Raw genomic sequence first — 15254 nt, 5'->3', positions numbered from 1 at the left:
CTCTCTTGCCGTGATGTGTGTTTTGTCCTATATTTATATTTTATTTGTAATTTCTTTAGCCCAGCTCCCAGTCCCCGCAGGAGGCATTTTGCCTTCTGGTAGGCCATTCATTGTAAATAACCTTACCTAGTTAAATAAAGGTTCAATAAAAAATAATAATAAAGTGAGGGCCTATATGAAAATGATCAATACAATTAAAAAAGTAGCCTATAGGTCTAATATAAATACAGAGTATCTGATCACTGATCAATTAGCCTACATGTTCTACAGACAAGATGTCAGGCTGGAAATGGTTCATTCTCACACCTATCCCTCTCTCAGCTAAAAGAGAATAAATACAAAATAGACGGCTATAATGACATTTAGCGGGGTGGGTGGATGGCAGCTATATGTTGTCTTACCTCCATTAGTAATAACAATAATTGCTTTTAGTCATTGGTCCATTTCTCAGTGGCCATGATTGTCCTTCAAAAAACATTTTGCCTCTTCCGGAGTTTTGAAATGTCGCAGGGCTCCTTGTTGAAGAATCCTAAGCTCGTTTAGGTATTTGAATCCCCTGAAGATGCCTCGGTCAATGAAGTGTTTCTTCACATCGTCAAACTATCACTGCTTTTCGGCGTATTCCAGCTGACAGGTCCTGGTGTAAAGTGAGTTTGGCGTTTCCCACTGTAATGGTGTCGATTTTCGTCACCTGTAGGACTCGTTCCTTTGTCGGTGAATCTCAGGAAACGTATGGTGATTGGGCGGTGGTTGTCTGGGTGCTCGGTGGAGGCCTCACTGCTCGGTGAGTTCTCTCCAGTTCTATGGGTCTGTCGGTGGACATGTGGAGCCACTCAGGGAGTTTGTCTTGCAGGCAGCGGCATGTTACCCTCTTCTTTTTCGGCTTTCGAATATTAATAATAATAATAGAACAGTTATTCCTCCTATTTACCAGGTCCTCTGTGTTCTCTTCCAGATGCTCTATATTCTTTTTAGCAGATGTTATTGTTTCCGTGGTAGCAGATGCTATTGTTTCCATGGTAGCAGATGCTATTGTTTCCATGGCGTCTGCCTGGGAGTTTTCCATGGATACGATTGACCCCTCTGCCTCATCCAGGCACCCCTGAGTTGATGGTTGTTGTTGATGTCAGGCAAAGCATTTTCCAGAGTTGTCACCTTGCCCCCAATCGCACTGAGCTGAGAGTTAATGCCATCTAGTTTGATGTTGAGTTCTGTACGTTGGGATCTCAGCTCAGAAAGGATGTCTTCGACAGAGGACGAGTTTGGCAGTTGTTGGGCCTCAGGAAGGGACGGGTCCTCATGCTCCTGGCTAATGGCGCTAGCTTTTTCTGAAGCTAGCTGTTTCTTGGAGGCTTTTTTCTGCGACTATTGCTCGAGTCCAGTTAAAAATGTCACATGTAATGTCGCCTTTTGTAGCCGCCATGGCTTTTTTTGACTAAAGCTAATGGGATTTAACTTGAACTGGAGGTAAGATTAAGAATTGGAAATTACTTGTGCGGAGCTCTCAGTTCATGCGGCCATCTCGTTCAAGGGTGAACGAAAAAATGCAAATCTATTTCTATTGAAAATTAAATACAAAAATATAAAATGTATATAACCGTTCACACCCTTGAGTCAATACATGTTAGAATCACTTTGACAGTGATTACTGCTGTAAGTCTTTCTGGGTAAGTCTCTTAAGAGCTTTGCACATCTGGATTGTACAATATTTGCGCAATATTATAAAAAAAATAATTCAAGCTCTGTCAAGTTGGTTGTTGATCATTGCTAGACAAGTCTCGCCGTAGATTTTCAAGACGATTTAAGTCAAAACTGTAACTAGGCGACTCATGAACATTCAATGTCGTCTTGGTAAGCGACTCCAGTGTATATTTGGCCTTATGTTTTAGGTCATTGTCCTGCTGAAAGGTGAATTAATCTCCCAGTGTCTGTTGGAAAGCAGACCAGGTTTCCCTCTAGTATTTGGCCTGTGCTTAGCTCTATTCCATGTATTTTTATCCTATAAAACTCACTAGTCCTTGCCGATGACAAGCATACCCATAACATGATGCAGCCACCACCATGCTTGAAAATATGAAGAGTGGTACTCAGTGATAGGTTGCGTTGGATTTGCCCCAAACAGAACACTTTGTATTCAGGACATGAAGTTCATTTCTTTGTGTGAAGGGAGTAGTGTTGTACGAGATCTTCAGTTTCTTGGCAATTTCTCGCATGGAATAGCCATCATTTCTCAGAACAAGAATAGAGTGACGAGTTTCAGAAGAAAGTCTATGTTTCTGGCCATTCTGAGCCTGTAATTGAACCCACAAATGCTGATGCTCCAGATACTTAACTAAATCAAATCAAAATGTATTTGTCACGTGCGCCGAATACAACAGGTGTAGACCTTACAGTGAAATGCTTACTTACAGGCTCTAACAAATAGTGCAAAAAAGGTATTAGGTGAACAATAGGTAAGTAAAGAAATAAAACAATAGTAAAAAGACAGGCTATATACAGTAGCGAGGCTATAAAAGTAGCGAGGCTACATACAGACACCGGTTAGTCAGGCTGATTGAGGTAGTATGTACATGTAGATATGGTTAAAGTGACTATGCATATATGATGAACAGAGAGTAGCAGTAGCGTAAAAGAGGGGTTGGCGGGTGGTGGGTGGCGGGACACAATGCAGATAGCCCGGTTAGCCAATGTGCGGGAGCACTGGTTGGTCGGCCCAATTGAGGTAGTATGTACATGAATGTATCGTTAAAGTGACTATGCATATATGATAAACAGAGAGTAGCAGCAGCGTAAAAAGAGGGGTTGGGGGGGCACACAATGCAAATAGTCCGGGTAGCCATTTGAATACCTGTTCAGGAGTCTTATGACTTGGGGGTAAAAACTGTTGAGAAGCCTTTTTGTCCAAGATTTGGCACTCTGGTACCGCTTGACATGCGGTAGTAGAGAGAACAGTCTCTGACTGGGGTGGCTGGGGTCTTTGACAATTTTTAGGGCCTTCCTCTGACACCGCCTGGTATAGAGGTCCTGGATGGCAGGCAGCTTAGCCCCAGTGATGTACTGGGCCGTACGCACTACCCTCTGTAGTGCCTTGCGGTCGGAGGCCGAGCAATTGCCATACCAGGCAGTGATGCAACCGGGCAGGATGCTCTCGATGTTGCAGCTGTAGAACCTTTTGAGGATCTGAGGACCCATGCCAAATCTTTTTAGTTTCCTGAGGGGTAATAGGCTTTGTCGTGCCCTCTTCACGACTGTCTTGGTGTGTTTGGACCATTCTAGTTTGTTGTTGATGTGGACACCGAGGAACTTGAAGCTCTCAACCTGCTCCACTACTGCCCCGTCGATGAGAATGGGGTATGCTCGGTCCTCCTTTTCCTGTAGTCCACAATCATCACCTTAGTCTTGGCTACGTTGAGGGATAGGTTGTTATTCTGGCACCACAAGGCCAGGTCTCTGACCTCCTCCCTATAGGCTGTCTCGTCGTTGTCTGTGATCAGGCCTACCGCTGTTGTGTCGTCTACAAACTTAATGATGGTGTTGGAGTCGTGAGCTGTAGTCAATGAATAGCATTCTCACATAAGTGTTATTTTTGTCCAGGTGGGAAAGGGCAGTGTGGAATGCAATAGAGATTGCATTATCTGTGGATCTGTTGGGGCGGTATGCAAATTGGAGAGGGTCTAGGGTTTCTGGGATAATGGTGTTGATGTGAGCCATTACCAACCTTTCAAAGCACTCCATGGCTACGGACGTGAGTGCTACGGGTCTGTATTAATTTAGGCAGGTTGCCTTTGTGTTCTTGGGCACAGGGACTATGGTGGTCTGCTTGAAACATGTTGGTATTACAGACTCGGCCAGGGACATGTTGAAAATGTCAGTGAAGATACCTGCCAGTTGGTCAGCACATGCCCGGAGCACACATCCTGGTAATCCATCTGGCCCAGAGGCCTTGTGTATGTTGACCTGTTTAAAGGTCTTACTCACGTCGGCTACGGAGAGCGTGATCACACAGTCGTCCGGAACAGCTGATGCTCTCATGCATGCCTCAGTGTTGCATACCTCGAAGCGAGCATAGAAGTGATTTAGCTCGTCTGGTAGGCTCGTGTCACTGGGCAGCTCGCTGCTCTGCTTCCCTTTGTAGTCTGTAATAGTTTTCAAGCCCTACCACATATGACGAGCGTCGGAGCCGGTGTAGTATGATCTTAGACCTGTATTGATGCTTTGCCTGTTTGATGGTTTCGTTGCAGGGCATAGCAGGATTTCTTGTAAGCTTCCGGGTTAGAGTCTCGCACCTTGAAAGCGGCAGCTCTACCCTTTAGCTCAGTGCGAATGTTGCCTGTAATCCATGGCTTCTGGTTGGGGTCTGTATGTACAGTCACTGTGGGGACGACATCCTCAATGCACTTATTGATGAAGCCAGTGACTGATGTGGTGTACTCCTCAATGCCATCAGAAGAATCCCGGAACATATTCCAGTCTGTGTTAGCAAAACAGTCCTGTAGTTTAGCATCTGCTTCATCTGAGCACTTTTTTATAGACTTAGTCACTGGTGCTTCCTGCTTTAATTTTTGCTTGTAAGCAGGAATCAGGAGGATAGATTTGTGGTCAGATTGACCAAATGGAGGGCGAGGGAGAGATTTGTATGCGTCTCTTTGTGTGGATTACAGGTGATTATAATTGTTTTCCCTCTGGTTGCACATTTAACATGTTGATTTGGTAGAACTGATTTACGTTTCCCTGCATTAAAATCTCTGGCCACTAGGAGCGCCGCCTCTGGGTGAGTGGTTTCTTGTTTGCTTATTTCCCTATACAGCTGACTGAGTGCGGTCTTAGTGCCAGCATCTGTCTGTGGTGGTAAATAAACAGCCACGAAAAGTATAGCTGAAAACTCTCTAGGCAAGTAGTGTGGCCTGCAATTTATCACAATATACTCTACTTCAGGCGAGCAAAATCTAGAGACTTCCTTAGATTTCGTGCACCAGCTGTTGTTTACAAATATGCACAGACCGCTCCCCCTTGTCTTACCGGAGTGTGCTGTTCTATCCTGCCGGTGCAGCATATATCCCGCTAGCTGAATATCCATGTCGTCATTCAGCCACGATTCTGTGAAACATAGGATATTACATCTCTATTTGATGTCCCGTTGGTAGAATATTCGTGATCGTACCTCATCTAATTTATTGTCCAATGATTGCACGTTGGCGAGTAGTATTGACGGTAACGGCAGTTTTCCCAGTCGCCTTCGCCGGGTCCTGACCAGGCATCCGGCTCTTTGTCCTCTGTACCTGCGTCGCTTCCTCTTGCAAATAACGGGGATGTCGGTCCTGTGGGGTGTTTGGAGAATGTCTTGTGCGTCGTCTTTGTTGTGGAAAAAATCTTTGTCTAATCCGAGGTGAGTGATCGCTGTCCTGATATCCAGAAGCTCTTTTTTTGCCGTAAGATACAGCCAGTTGTATTCCTTCTTTAATCAGAACAACAGTTTTCAGCTGTGCTAACATAATTGCAAAAGGGTTTTCTAATGATCAATTAGCCTTTTAAAATGATAAACTTGGATTAGCTAACACAACGTGCCATTGGAACACAGGAGTGATGGTTGCTGATAATGGGCATCTGTACGCCTATGTAGATATTCCATTAAACATCTGCTGTTTCCAGCTACAATAGTCATTTACATCATTAACAATGTCTACACTGTATTTGTGATCAATTTGATGTTATTTTAATGGACAAAAGTGTTGCTTTTCTTTCAAAAACAAGGACATTTCAAAGTGACCCCAAACTTTTGAACGGTAGTGTAGTTCTTTGTATGCTCTAGGGCAATGGGGTCTAGATGGAATTTGTATTTGTGGTCCTGGCAACTGGACCTTTTTTGGAGCAACATTATCTCTTGTACCTTCAGGGCCCAGGTCTGTCAGAATCTGTGCATAATATCTAGGTGCTGCTGTAGGCCCTCCTTGGTTGGTGACAGAAGCACCAGATCATCAGCAAACAGTAGACATTTGTCTTCAGATTCTAGTAGGGTGAGGCCGGGTGCTGCAGACTGTTCTAGTGCCTTCGCCAATTCGTTGATATACTGTATATGTTAAAGAGGGTGGGGCTCAAGTTGCACTTCTGTTTTATGTTTTTTGCCAATTTTAACCACACACCTGTTATTTGTGTACATTATTTTATAATGTTGTATGTTTTTCCGATCAACACATGCTTTCCGTACATTTTTAACATCTTGTAAGGGCTGTCGTCATGGAGAGAAGAAGACCAAGGTGCAGCGGAGTTAGTGTTCATGATTTAATTCAAAAAGAACACTGGAACACTACAAAACAAGATAACACCGACAGCTCAACAGTACTGACAGCATAACACACTGAACAGAAACAATTACCCACAACCACAAGGAAAAACACACACTACTATATAGGACTCCCAATCAAAGGCAACTCAACACACCTGCCTTCAATTGGGAGTCCAACAACCAACTCACCACGTAACACAAACATCTCTGCCACGTCCTGACCAAAACTACTACAATTGCTCCCTCTGCTGGTCAGGACGTGACACATCTTGAAGAACAATCTGGCCTTAATGGCCATGTAGTTTTATCATCTCTACCCGACACAGCCAGAAGAGGACTGGCCAGCCCTCATATCCTGGTTCCTCTCTAGGTTTCTTCCTTAGGTTCCTGCCTTTCTAGGGAGTTTTTCCTAGCCACCGTGCTTCTACATCTGCAGTGCTTGCTGTTTGGAGTTTTAGGCTGGGTTTCTGTATAGCACTTTGTGACATCTGCTGATGTAAAAAGGGCTTTATAAATACATTTAATTGATTGATTGTATGGCAGACCCTCATGCCGAAATTGAATCAAAAGCTGTAGGGCTCAAACTGCCCCACAGCCCTGTGGAAAGAAATCTATGTTTTTTTGCAAATTTTAACTGCGCACTTGGATTTTATAATGTAGTTGTTTTTTTTACCCAGCACCACTTTCCATCCATGTATATAGCAGACCCTTGTACCAAATTGAGTCAGTAACCTTTTTGAAATCAACAAAGCATGAGAAGACTTTGCTTTTGCTTTTTTTATTAGGGTGTGCAGAGTGAATACATGGTCTGTCATATGGTAATTTGTTTTTCGTTTTATAAAATATTGTTTTCACAGAGGAAATGCTGTTTATGATAATGCCTCTTGCCTCAGATGATACATTGGCTGTTCTGTCTATTCTCTCTCTAACTCTCTCTCTCTCTAACGCTCTATATCTATCTCTCTCTGTCCCCACCAGTCGTATCTATGAGATCTTGCCTCAGCGGATACATTGGCTGTTCTGTCTATTCTCTCTCTAACTCTATCTATCTCACGCTATCTCTCGCTCTCTCTAACGCTCTCTATCTCTCTCTATCTCTCTCTGTCCCCACCAGTCGTATCTATGAGATCTTGCCTCAGCGGATACAGCAGTGGCAGCAGTCTCCCTGTATAGCCGAGGAGCAGGGCAAGAAGCTTCTGGAGCGAATCAGGAGAGATCAGCAGTCAGCCCGCCTGAGACTCACAGACATGGAGAAACGCTTCCACGAGCTGGAGGGGATCATCGCCAAGGCCAAGCAACAGGTGGTGCAACAGGACGAAGAGGTGAGAGAGTGAGAGAGAGAGTGAGAGAGAGAGAGAGAGAGAGCATTTTACATTTACATTTTAGTCATTTAGCAGACGCTCTTATCCAGAGCGATAGCCTCAAACACAGCCTCAAAAGACCGTCCATTCTGAGTTATTACTTGATTTGTTTCACCAGCTTTATTTATTTGTTGCTCTCTTTTAGGTGAATGAGGCAGAAGGGGACACAGACACAGACCTGCAGATATTCTGTGTGTCCTGCAGTCACCCCGTCAACCCCAAGGTGGCGCTAAGACACATGGAGAGATGCTATGCTAAGGTCAGTAGGTCAAAAACATTTGAGCAGCAAAATGTTTTTTTGTTGTTGTATAAAATGTGTTGAAATAACGTATTGTTTCCGTGTGCAGTATGAGAGCCAGACCTCCTTCGGCTCTATGTATCCCACACGCATCGAAGGGTAAGGACAACACCAATACCACCAGCAACATCACGTCCCACATCCCACACCAAATGTCAATGAAATTAATGGAAAATTGTTATATCTTTACATTTACATTGTAGTCATTTATCCACAGTGACTTATATGTTTGTGCATTCACCTTCAGATAGCTAGGTGGGACAACCACATATTACAGTAGTTAGTATATTCAGATAGCTAGGTGGGACAACCACATATCACAGTAGTTAGTATATTCATCTTCAGATAGCTAGGTGGACAACCACATATTACAGTAGTTAGTATATTCAGATAGCTAGGTGGGACAACCACATATCACAGTAGTTAGTATATTCAGATAGCTAGGTGGGACAACCACATATCACAGTAGTTAGTATATTCAGATAGCTAGGTGGGACAACCACATATCACAGTAGTTAGTATATTCATCTTCAGATAGCTAGGTGGACAACCACATATTACAGTAGTTAGTATATTCAGATAGCTAGGTGGAACAACCACATATTACAGTAGTTAGTATATTCATCTTCAGATAGCTAGGTGGACAACCACATATTACAGTAGTTAGTATATTCAGATAGCTAGGTGGGACAACCACATATTACAGTAGTTAGTATATTCATCTTCAGATAGCTAGGTGGAACAACCACATATTACAGTAGTTAGTATATTCATCTTCAGATAGCTAGGTGGACAACCACATATTACAGTAGTTAGTATATTCAGATAGCTAGGTGGACAAACACATATTACAGTAGTTAGTATATTCAGATAGCTAGGTGGGACAACCACATATTACAGTAGTTAGTATATTCAGATAGCTAGGTGGGACAACCACATATCACAGTAGTTAGTATATTCATCTTCAGATAGCTAGGTGGACAACCACATATTACAGTAGTTAGTATATTCAGATAGCTAGGTGGGACAACCACATATCACAGTAGTTAGTATATTCAGATAGCTAGGTGGGACAACCACATATCACAGTAGTTAGTATATTCAGATAGCTAGGTGGGACAACCACATATCACAGTAGTTAGTATATTCATCTTCAGATAGCTAGGTGGACAACCACATATTACAGTAGTTAGTATATTCAGATAGCTAGGTGGAACAACCACATATTACAGTAGTTAGTATATTCATCTTCAGATAGCTAGGTGGACAACCACATATTACAGTAGTTAGTATATTCAGATAGCTAGGTGGGACAACCACATATTACAGTAGTTAGTATATTCATCTTCAGATAGCTAGGTGGAACAACCACATATTACAGTAGTTAGTATATTCATCTTCAGATAGCTAGGTGGACAACCACATATTACAGTAGTTAGTATATTCAGATAGCTAGGTGGACAAACACATATTACAGTAGTTAGTATATTCAGATAGCTATGTGGGACAACCACATATTACAGTAGTTAGTATATTCAGATAGCTAGGTGGGACAACCACATATCACAGTAGTTAGTATATTCAGATAGCTAGGTGGGACAACCACATATTACAGTAGTTAGTATATTCAGATAGCTAGGTGGGACGACCACATATCACAGTAGTTAGTATATTCAGATAGCTAGGTGGGACAACCACATATTACAGTAGTTAGTATATTCAGATAGCTAGGTGGACAACCACATATCACAGTAGTTAGTATATTCAGATAGCTAGGTGGGACAACCACATATCACAGTAGTTAGTATATTCAGATAGCTAGGTGAGACAACCACATATCACAGTAGTTAGTATATTCAGATAGCTAGGTGGGACAACCACATATCACAGTAGTTAGTATATTCAGATAGCTAGGTGGGACGACCACATATCACAGTAGTTAGTATATTCAGATAGCTAGGTGGGACAACACAGTAGTGCTGGGACGTTATACCGATAGAGTATCCATACCTACCACTGGTTTTAGGCGTTTTATTGATATCGTTCGTTACGATCAGTAGCCTGTTCTAAAGAAATGTGACGTTTGAAGTGAAATTGGTTTTGCTAATATGGGGGATTGTTAATGGAAGCAGCCATGAATGTTAATACTACTTGAGTACTTGATGTACTTGATGTACTCAGTGTATAATCACACTCGTAGTAAGTACATTTTTACTCAATTAAGTAGTTAGTAGGAAAGGAGAGTGTTATTTACTTGAGTTAGTTAGTTGTTTATTTTCTGGCTTGTCTCTCTCCGTAGTGCAACCAGACTGTTCTGTGATGTATACAACCCTCAGAGTAAAACCTACTGTAAGAGACTGCAGGTGTTGTGTCCTGAACACTCTAGAGACCCCAAGGTAGGTTTATAACAACCCTACACATACCCTTCATAACACATGAATAGCTGTCATAGCAACCCTCAGAGTAGACCCCAAAGTAGGTTTAGGACCCAAGGTAGGTTTAGAACCCAAGGTAGGTTTAGTACCCAAGGTAGGTTAAGGACCCAAGGTAGGTTTAGTCTTCAAGGTAGGTTTAGGTCCGGAGGTAGGTTTAGGACCCTAGGTAGGTTTAGGACCCAAGGTAGGTTTAGTGTCCAAGGTAGGTTTAGGACCCAAGGTAGGTTTAGACTCCAAGGTAGGTTTAGACTCCAAGGTAGGTTTAGACTCCAAGGTAGGTTTAGACTCCAAGGTAGGTTTAGACTCCAAGGTAGGTTAAGGCCCCAAGGTAGCTTTAGTCTCCAAGGTAGGTTTAGGACCCTAAGGCAGGTTTAGGAACCAAGGTAGGTCTAGACTCCAAGGTAGGTTTAGATTCCAAGGTAGGTTTAGACTCCAAGGTAGGTTTAGACTCCAAGGTAGATTTAGGCCCCGAGGTAGGTCTCCAAGCTAGGTTTAGAACCCAAGGTAGGATTAGACCCCAAGGTATATTTAGGAGCCCGAGGTAGGTATCCAAGCTAGATTTAGAACCCAGGGTAGGTTTAGACCCCAAGGTAGGTTTCGCTGGCCTTCTCATCTATTTATAAGCCTTGATCCTACACATAATCTTCATAACAATATATGTCATTTAGCATTTTTTTATTCAGTTCAATACCACATCATGTATACCGTATTCATGTTTAGAGCGTTAATGTTTCAGTGGTCCCTCCCACCTGAGCCCTGTCTCCCTCCAGGTTACTGTGGACGAGGTGTGTGGCTGTCCCCTGGTGAGAGACGTCTTCCAGCCCACAGGAGAGTACTGCCGGGTGTCGAAACGCAAGTGCAACAAACATTACTGCTGGGAGAAACTGAGGAGGGCTGAGGTGGACCTGGAGAGAGTCAGAGTGGTCAGTGGAAAAGTGAAGCTAGGGTTTTTTTGTGAAAGTATCACAGTAATCATATAGCTAGGTACATTCAAGTCAGTCTCTCGTATGTAGTCCACATTTCAAGCCCTTTTTAGTCATCACGTGGAACATTTTACTTTCGGAAAATGTTACATGTTTTAACTGTTTAAGTAAGTAGCCATTCTCTCATATGACTTGTCCTCTCCTTTGTCCCCTCTCCTTTCGTCCCCTCTCCTTTCGTCCCCTCTCCTTTCGTCCCCTCTCCTTTGTCCCCTCTCCTTTCGTCCCCTCTCCTCTTGTCCCCTCTCCTTTCGTCCCCTCTCCTTTCGTCCCCTCTCCTTTCCTTTCGTCCCCTCTCCTTTCCTTTCGTCCCCTCTCCTTTCCTTTCGTCCCCTCTCCTTTGTCCCCTCTCCTCTTGTCCAGTGGTACAAGCTGGACGAGCTCTTTGAGCAGGAGAGGAACGTCCGGACAGCAATGACCAATAGAGCAGGTCTCCTGGCCCTCATGCTGCACCAGACCATCCAGCACGACCCGGTTACCACAGACCTCCGCACCGCCAAGGATAGGTAGACCCCCAAACCTCCGCCCCATGACCTTTGAACTACCCCCTGACCACGGACCTCCTACGGTTACTACTGACTTACGTACCGCCAAGGATATGTAGAGGACCACCCCCCCCCCCCGATCACGAGCCTCTGCATTTCCTCAGGACAGATAGACCCCCCCCCCACACACACAACACCACAACCCTGGCGGTGGCCCAGTCACCACAATCCCGATCTCCGACCCCACCTCCAAGGACAGATTGAACCAAGCTGTTACTATGACTACACCTTGACCACCAAGACCCTGTCACCACGACAACCTGTCACCACGACCCGGTAACCTGGACCTCAGCACCTCAGACGCAGAGAGACAGAGGCAGATGGGAAGATACAGATAGACAGCGACAGATAGACAGAGGCAGAGAGACAGAGGCAGAGAGACAGAGGCAGAGAGACAGAGGCAGAGAGACAGAGGCAGAGAGACAGAGGCAGAGAGACAGAGGCAGAGAGGACAGAGAGACAGAGGCAGAGAGACAGAGGCAGATAGACAGAGGCAGATGGACTGATACAGATACAGATAGACTGATACAGATACAGATAGACTGATACAGATACAGATAGACTGATACAGATACAGATAGACAGAGGCAGATACAGATAGACAGATACAGATAGACAGATACAGATAGACAGAGGCAGATAGACTGATACAGAGAGACAGATACAGATAGAGACAGATACAGATAGAGACAGATACAGAGACAGATACAGATAGACAGATAGACTGATACAGATAGACAGCGACAGATAGACTGATACAGATAGACAGAGACAGATAGACTGATACAGATAGACTTTCCAGGTTTCCACTAGTGTATTGTTTCTATTATTATTTTGTCATGTTTTTAAGGAGGTGAGCCGTAGTTGAACCCACCTTTACACTAGTTTACATGGTGTTCTGATGCCACTTCACACACCCCAGTATTATTGCACTGTCTTACTTCGGATAGCATCACTGTGGTAGGAGTGGCGCCACCTCTCTGAGGACAGTGGTACTGCATTGTCTTACTTCAGATAGCATTACTGTGGTAGGAGTGGCGCCACCTCTCTGAGGACAGTGGTACTGCATTGTCTTACTTCAGATAGCATCACTGTGGTAGGAGTGGTGCCACCTCTCTGAGGACAGTGGTACTGCATTATCTTACTTCGGATAGCATCACTGTGGTAGGAGTGGTGCCACCTCTCTGAGGACAGTGGTACTGCATTGTGTTACTTCAGATAGCATCACTGTGGTAGGAGTGGCGCCACCTCTCTGAGGACAGTGGTACTGCATTGTCTTACTTCAGATAGCGTCACTGTGGTAGGAGTGGCGCCACCTCTCTGAGGACAAAAAATGCACACTTGCATTCTACGTTCTCTCGTTCTTTCAAGGGTGATCTTCCAAGAACACCTGAAAGAAATACTGTCTCGTATAGGAGAACGCAGAGAGCTTAAATCCGCTAAATTTGAAACGTACTTCGACGTGACCTTTAACCTAAACCGGGAAACTGCATCATCACGCAGCCGGCGTCAACAAAGCCAAACGCTTTTATGTTAGCTAACTAGCTACGTCTGTTTACAGCCGATGTAGCAGCGTGAGCAGCTAGTGCTAGCAATTCAGTGAACAACTATCCCCAGAATGGAAATATTTAACACAAATAACAAGTAAACAGAATCGATTATCTCAGTAGCTGTTAGTGAATTAAGCTAAGCTAACATCGACCACAATAATTTTATGTGGGGTATGACAGGTAAGCTTTCAAACATTATATAGAGGCTAAAGCAAAACAAAATAATAATAATAATGAAATATCTAAATAAGCTTTTTTTTGCTTACTGTTTAAGAATGATAAATAGCCAGAATAGTGGTGTTTCACTGTGAAACGAATACTGCATTAGGACTTCTGGTGTTTTGTTTACAATGAGAAGGCTTGCATTGAGATACGTTCATACACCTGTAACACCCATGTATGTTATTAAATGGCACTGACGTTCACGATAGCTTGTTTTTATATATGTTTTTATATATGTTTTTATACCGTATGCATCGATAACAAATCGGCGATGTGATGCAATACAACTAGATTAGAAGGCCTTGACCACTTCAAGCTAAATGCATTGGATACAAAACCAACACTGGCATGTGATTAAGGAGAACAATATAACTATATGCATTTGTATCAAACAGTAATATATTAAATTAAATGAATACAGTATTGTAATATTATTAATGCTTTTCTCTCTCCTTGCAGGGGATTGGACAGATGAACTACAGACCCCAGGTAACCAAGCCTCAGAACCAGGACCGCGTGGAGACGTCAACGTTCATTTTGAATAAATATTAACCCATTTATTGGTTTTCCTGTATCTGCATGGATCCTTAGAACACAGTCCATTAGAACACAGTCCATTAGATCACAGTCCATTACAACACAGTCCATTAGAACACAGTCCATTAGATCACAGTCCATTAGATCACAGTCCATTAGATCACAGTCCATTAGATCACAGTCCATTAGAACACAGTCCATTAGAACACAGTCCATTAGATCACAGTCCATTAGATCACAGTCCATTAGATCACAGTCCATTGGAACACAGTCCATTGGAACACAGTCCATTAGATCACAGTCCATTAGAACACAGTCCATTGTATCACAGTCCATTGGAACACAGTCCATTATAACACAGTCCATTAGATCACAGTCCATTAGATCACAGTCCATTGGTACACAGTCCATTGGAACACAGTCCATTGGAACACAGTCCATTGGATCACAGTCCATTAGAACACAGTCCATTAGAACACAGTCCATTGGAACACAGTCCATTGGAACACAGTCCATTGGAACACAGTCCATTAGAACACAGTCCATTAGAACACAGTCCATTAGATCACAGTCCATTGGAACACAGTCCATTGGATCACAGTCCATTGGATCACAGTCCATTGAAACACAGTCCATTAGAACACAGTCCATTGTACTTTATTAGTTGTAAGCTTTATTAGTTGTATGTACAGGATACCAATGGTCCAACCAAATGCTTACTTGCAGGTTCCTTCTCAACAATGAAACAACGATAAGAAAATATAAAAGATAAGAATACGAACACAAAGTAAATGGCTCAGTAGAGTAGAATAAACATTTTAGGATCCCCTAGTGAGGGACATCAAGGAGATTACCATTCCAAAGCTTCTTCACTACACAAGGGGCATTTTAATCATGACAGCCACAGGGTTTTTTTTATACAACATGTCTACATGTTTCAAACAGACACCCATAGTCCCTTTGCCCAAGGAAGCGAAGGTAACCTGCCTAAATGATTACCGCCCCGTAGCACTCACGTCGGTAGCCATGAAGTGCTTTGAAAG

At 43.3% G+C, this 15254-nt stretch overlaps 1 protein-coding gene across 1 annotated transcript in view; it reads left to right on the top strand.

The window, feature by feature from the left end:
• Positions 1-14240, top strand: part of LOC106566323 (CXXC-type zinc finger protein 1) — a 32881-nt gene extending 18641 nt beyond the window's left edge. Inside the window, exons 9-15 of the mRNA XM_014134234.2 lie at positions 7398-7605; positions 7790-7903; positions 7992-8041; positions 10242-10338; positions 11148-11300; positions 11721-11863; positions 14134-14240. Coding sequence (XP_013989709.1) covers positions 7398-7605; positions 7790-7903; positions 7992-8041; positions 10242-10338; positions 11148-11300; positions 11721-11863; positions 14134-14149 — 781 coding nt within the window. The 3' untranslated portion in view covers positions 14150-14240. The remainder of the gene's footprint in view (positions 1-7397; positions 7606-7789; positions 7904-7991; positions 8042-10241; positions 10339-11147; positions 11301-11720; positions 11864-14133) is intronic.
• Positions 14241-15254: the final 1014 nt, after the last annotated feature.

Source organism: Salmo salar, chromosome ssa13 (genome assembly GCF_905237065.1).
Source record: "Salmo salar chromosome ssa13, Ssal_v3.1, whole genome shotgun sequence".
Classification (NCBI taxonomy): Eukaryota; Metazoa; Chordata; class Actinopteri; order Salmoniformes; family Salmonidae; genus Salmo; species Salmo salar.
Note: the sequence above shows the minus strand (reverse complement) of the source record. Positions and strands in the feature narration are given on the sequence as shown.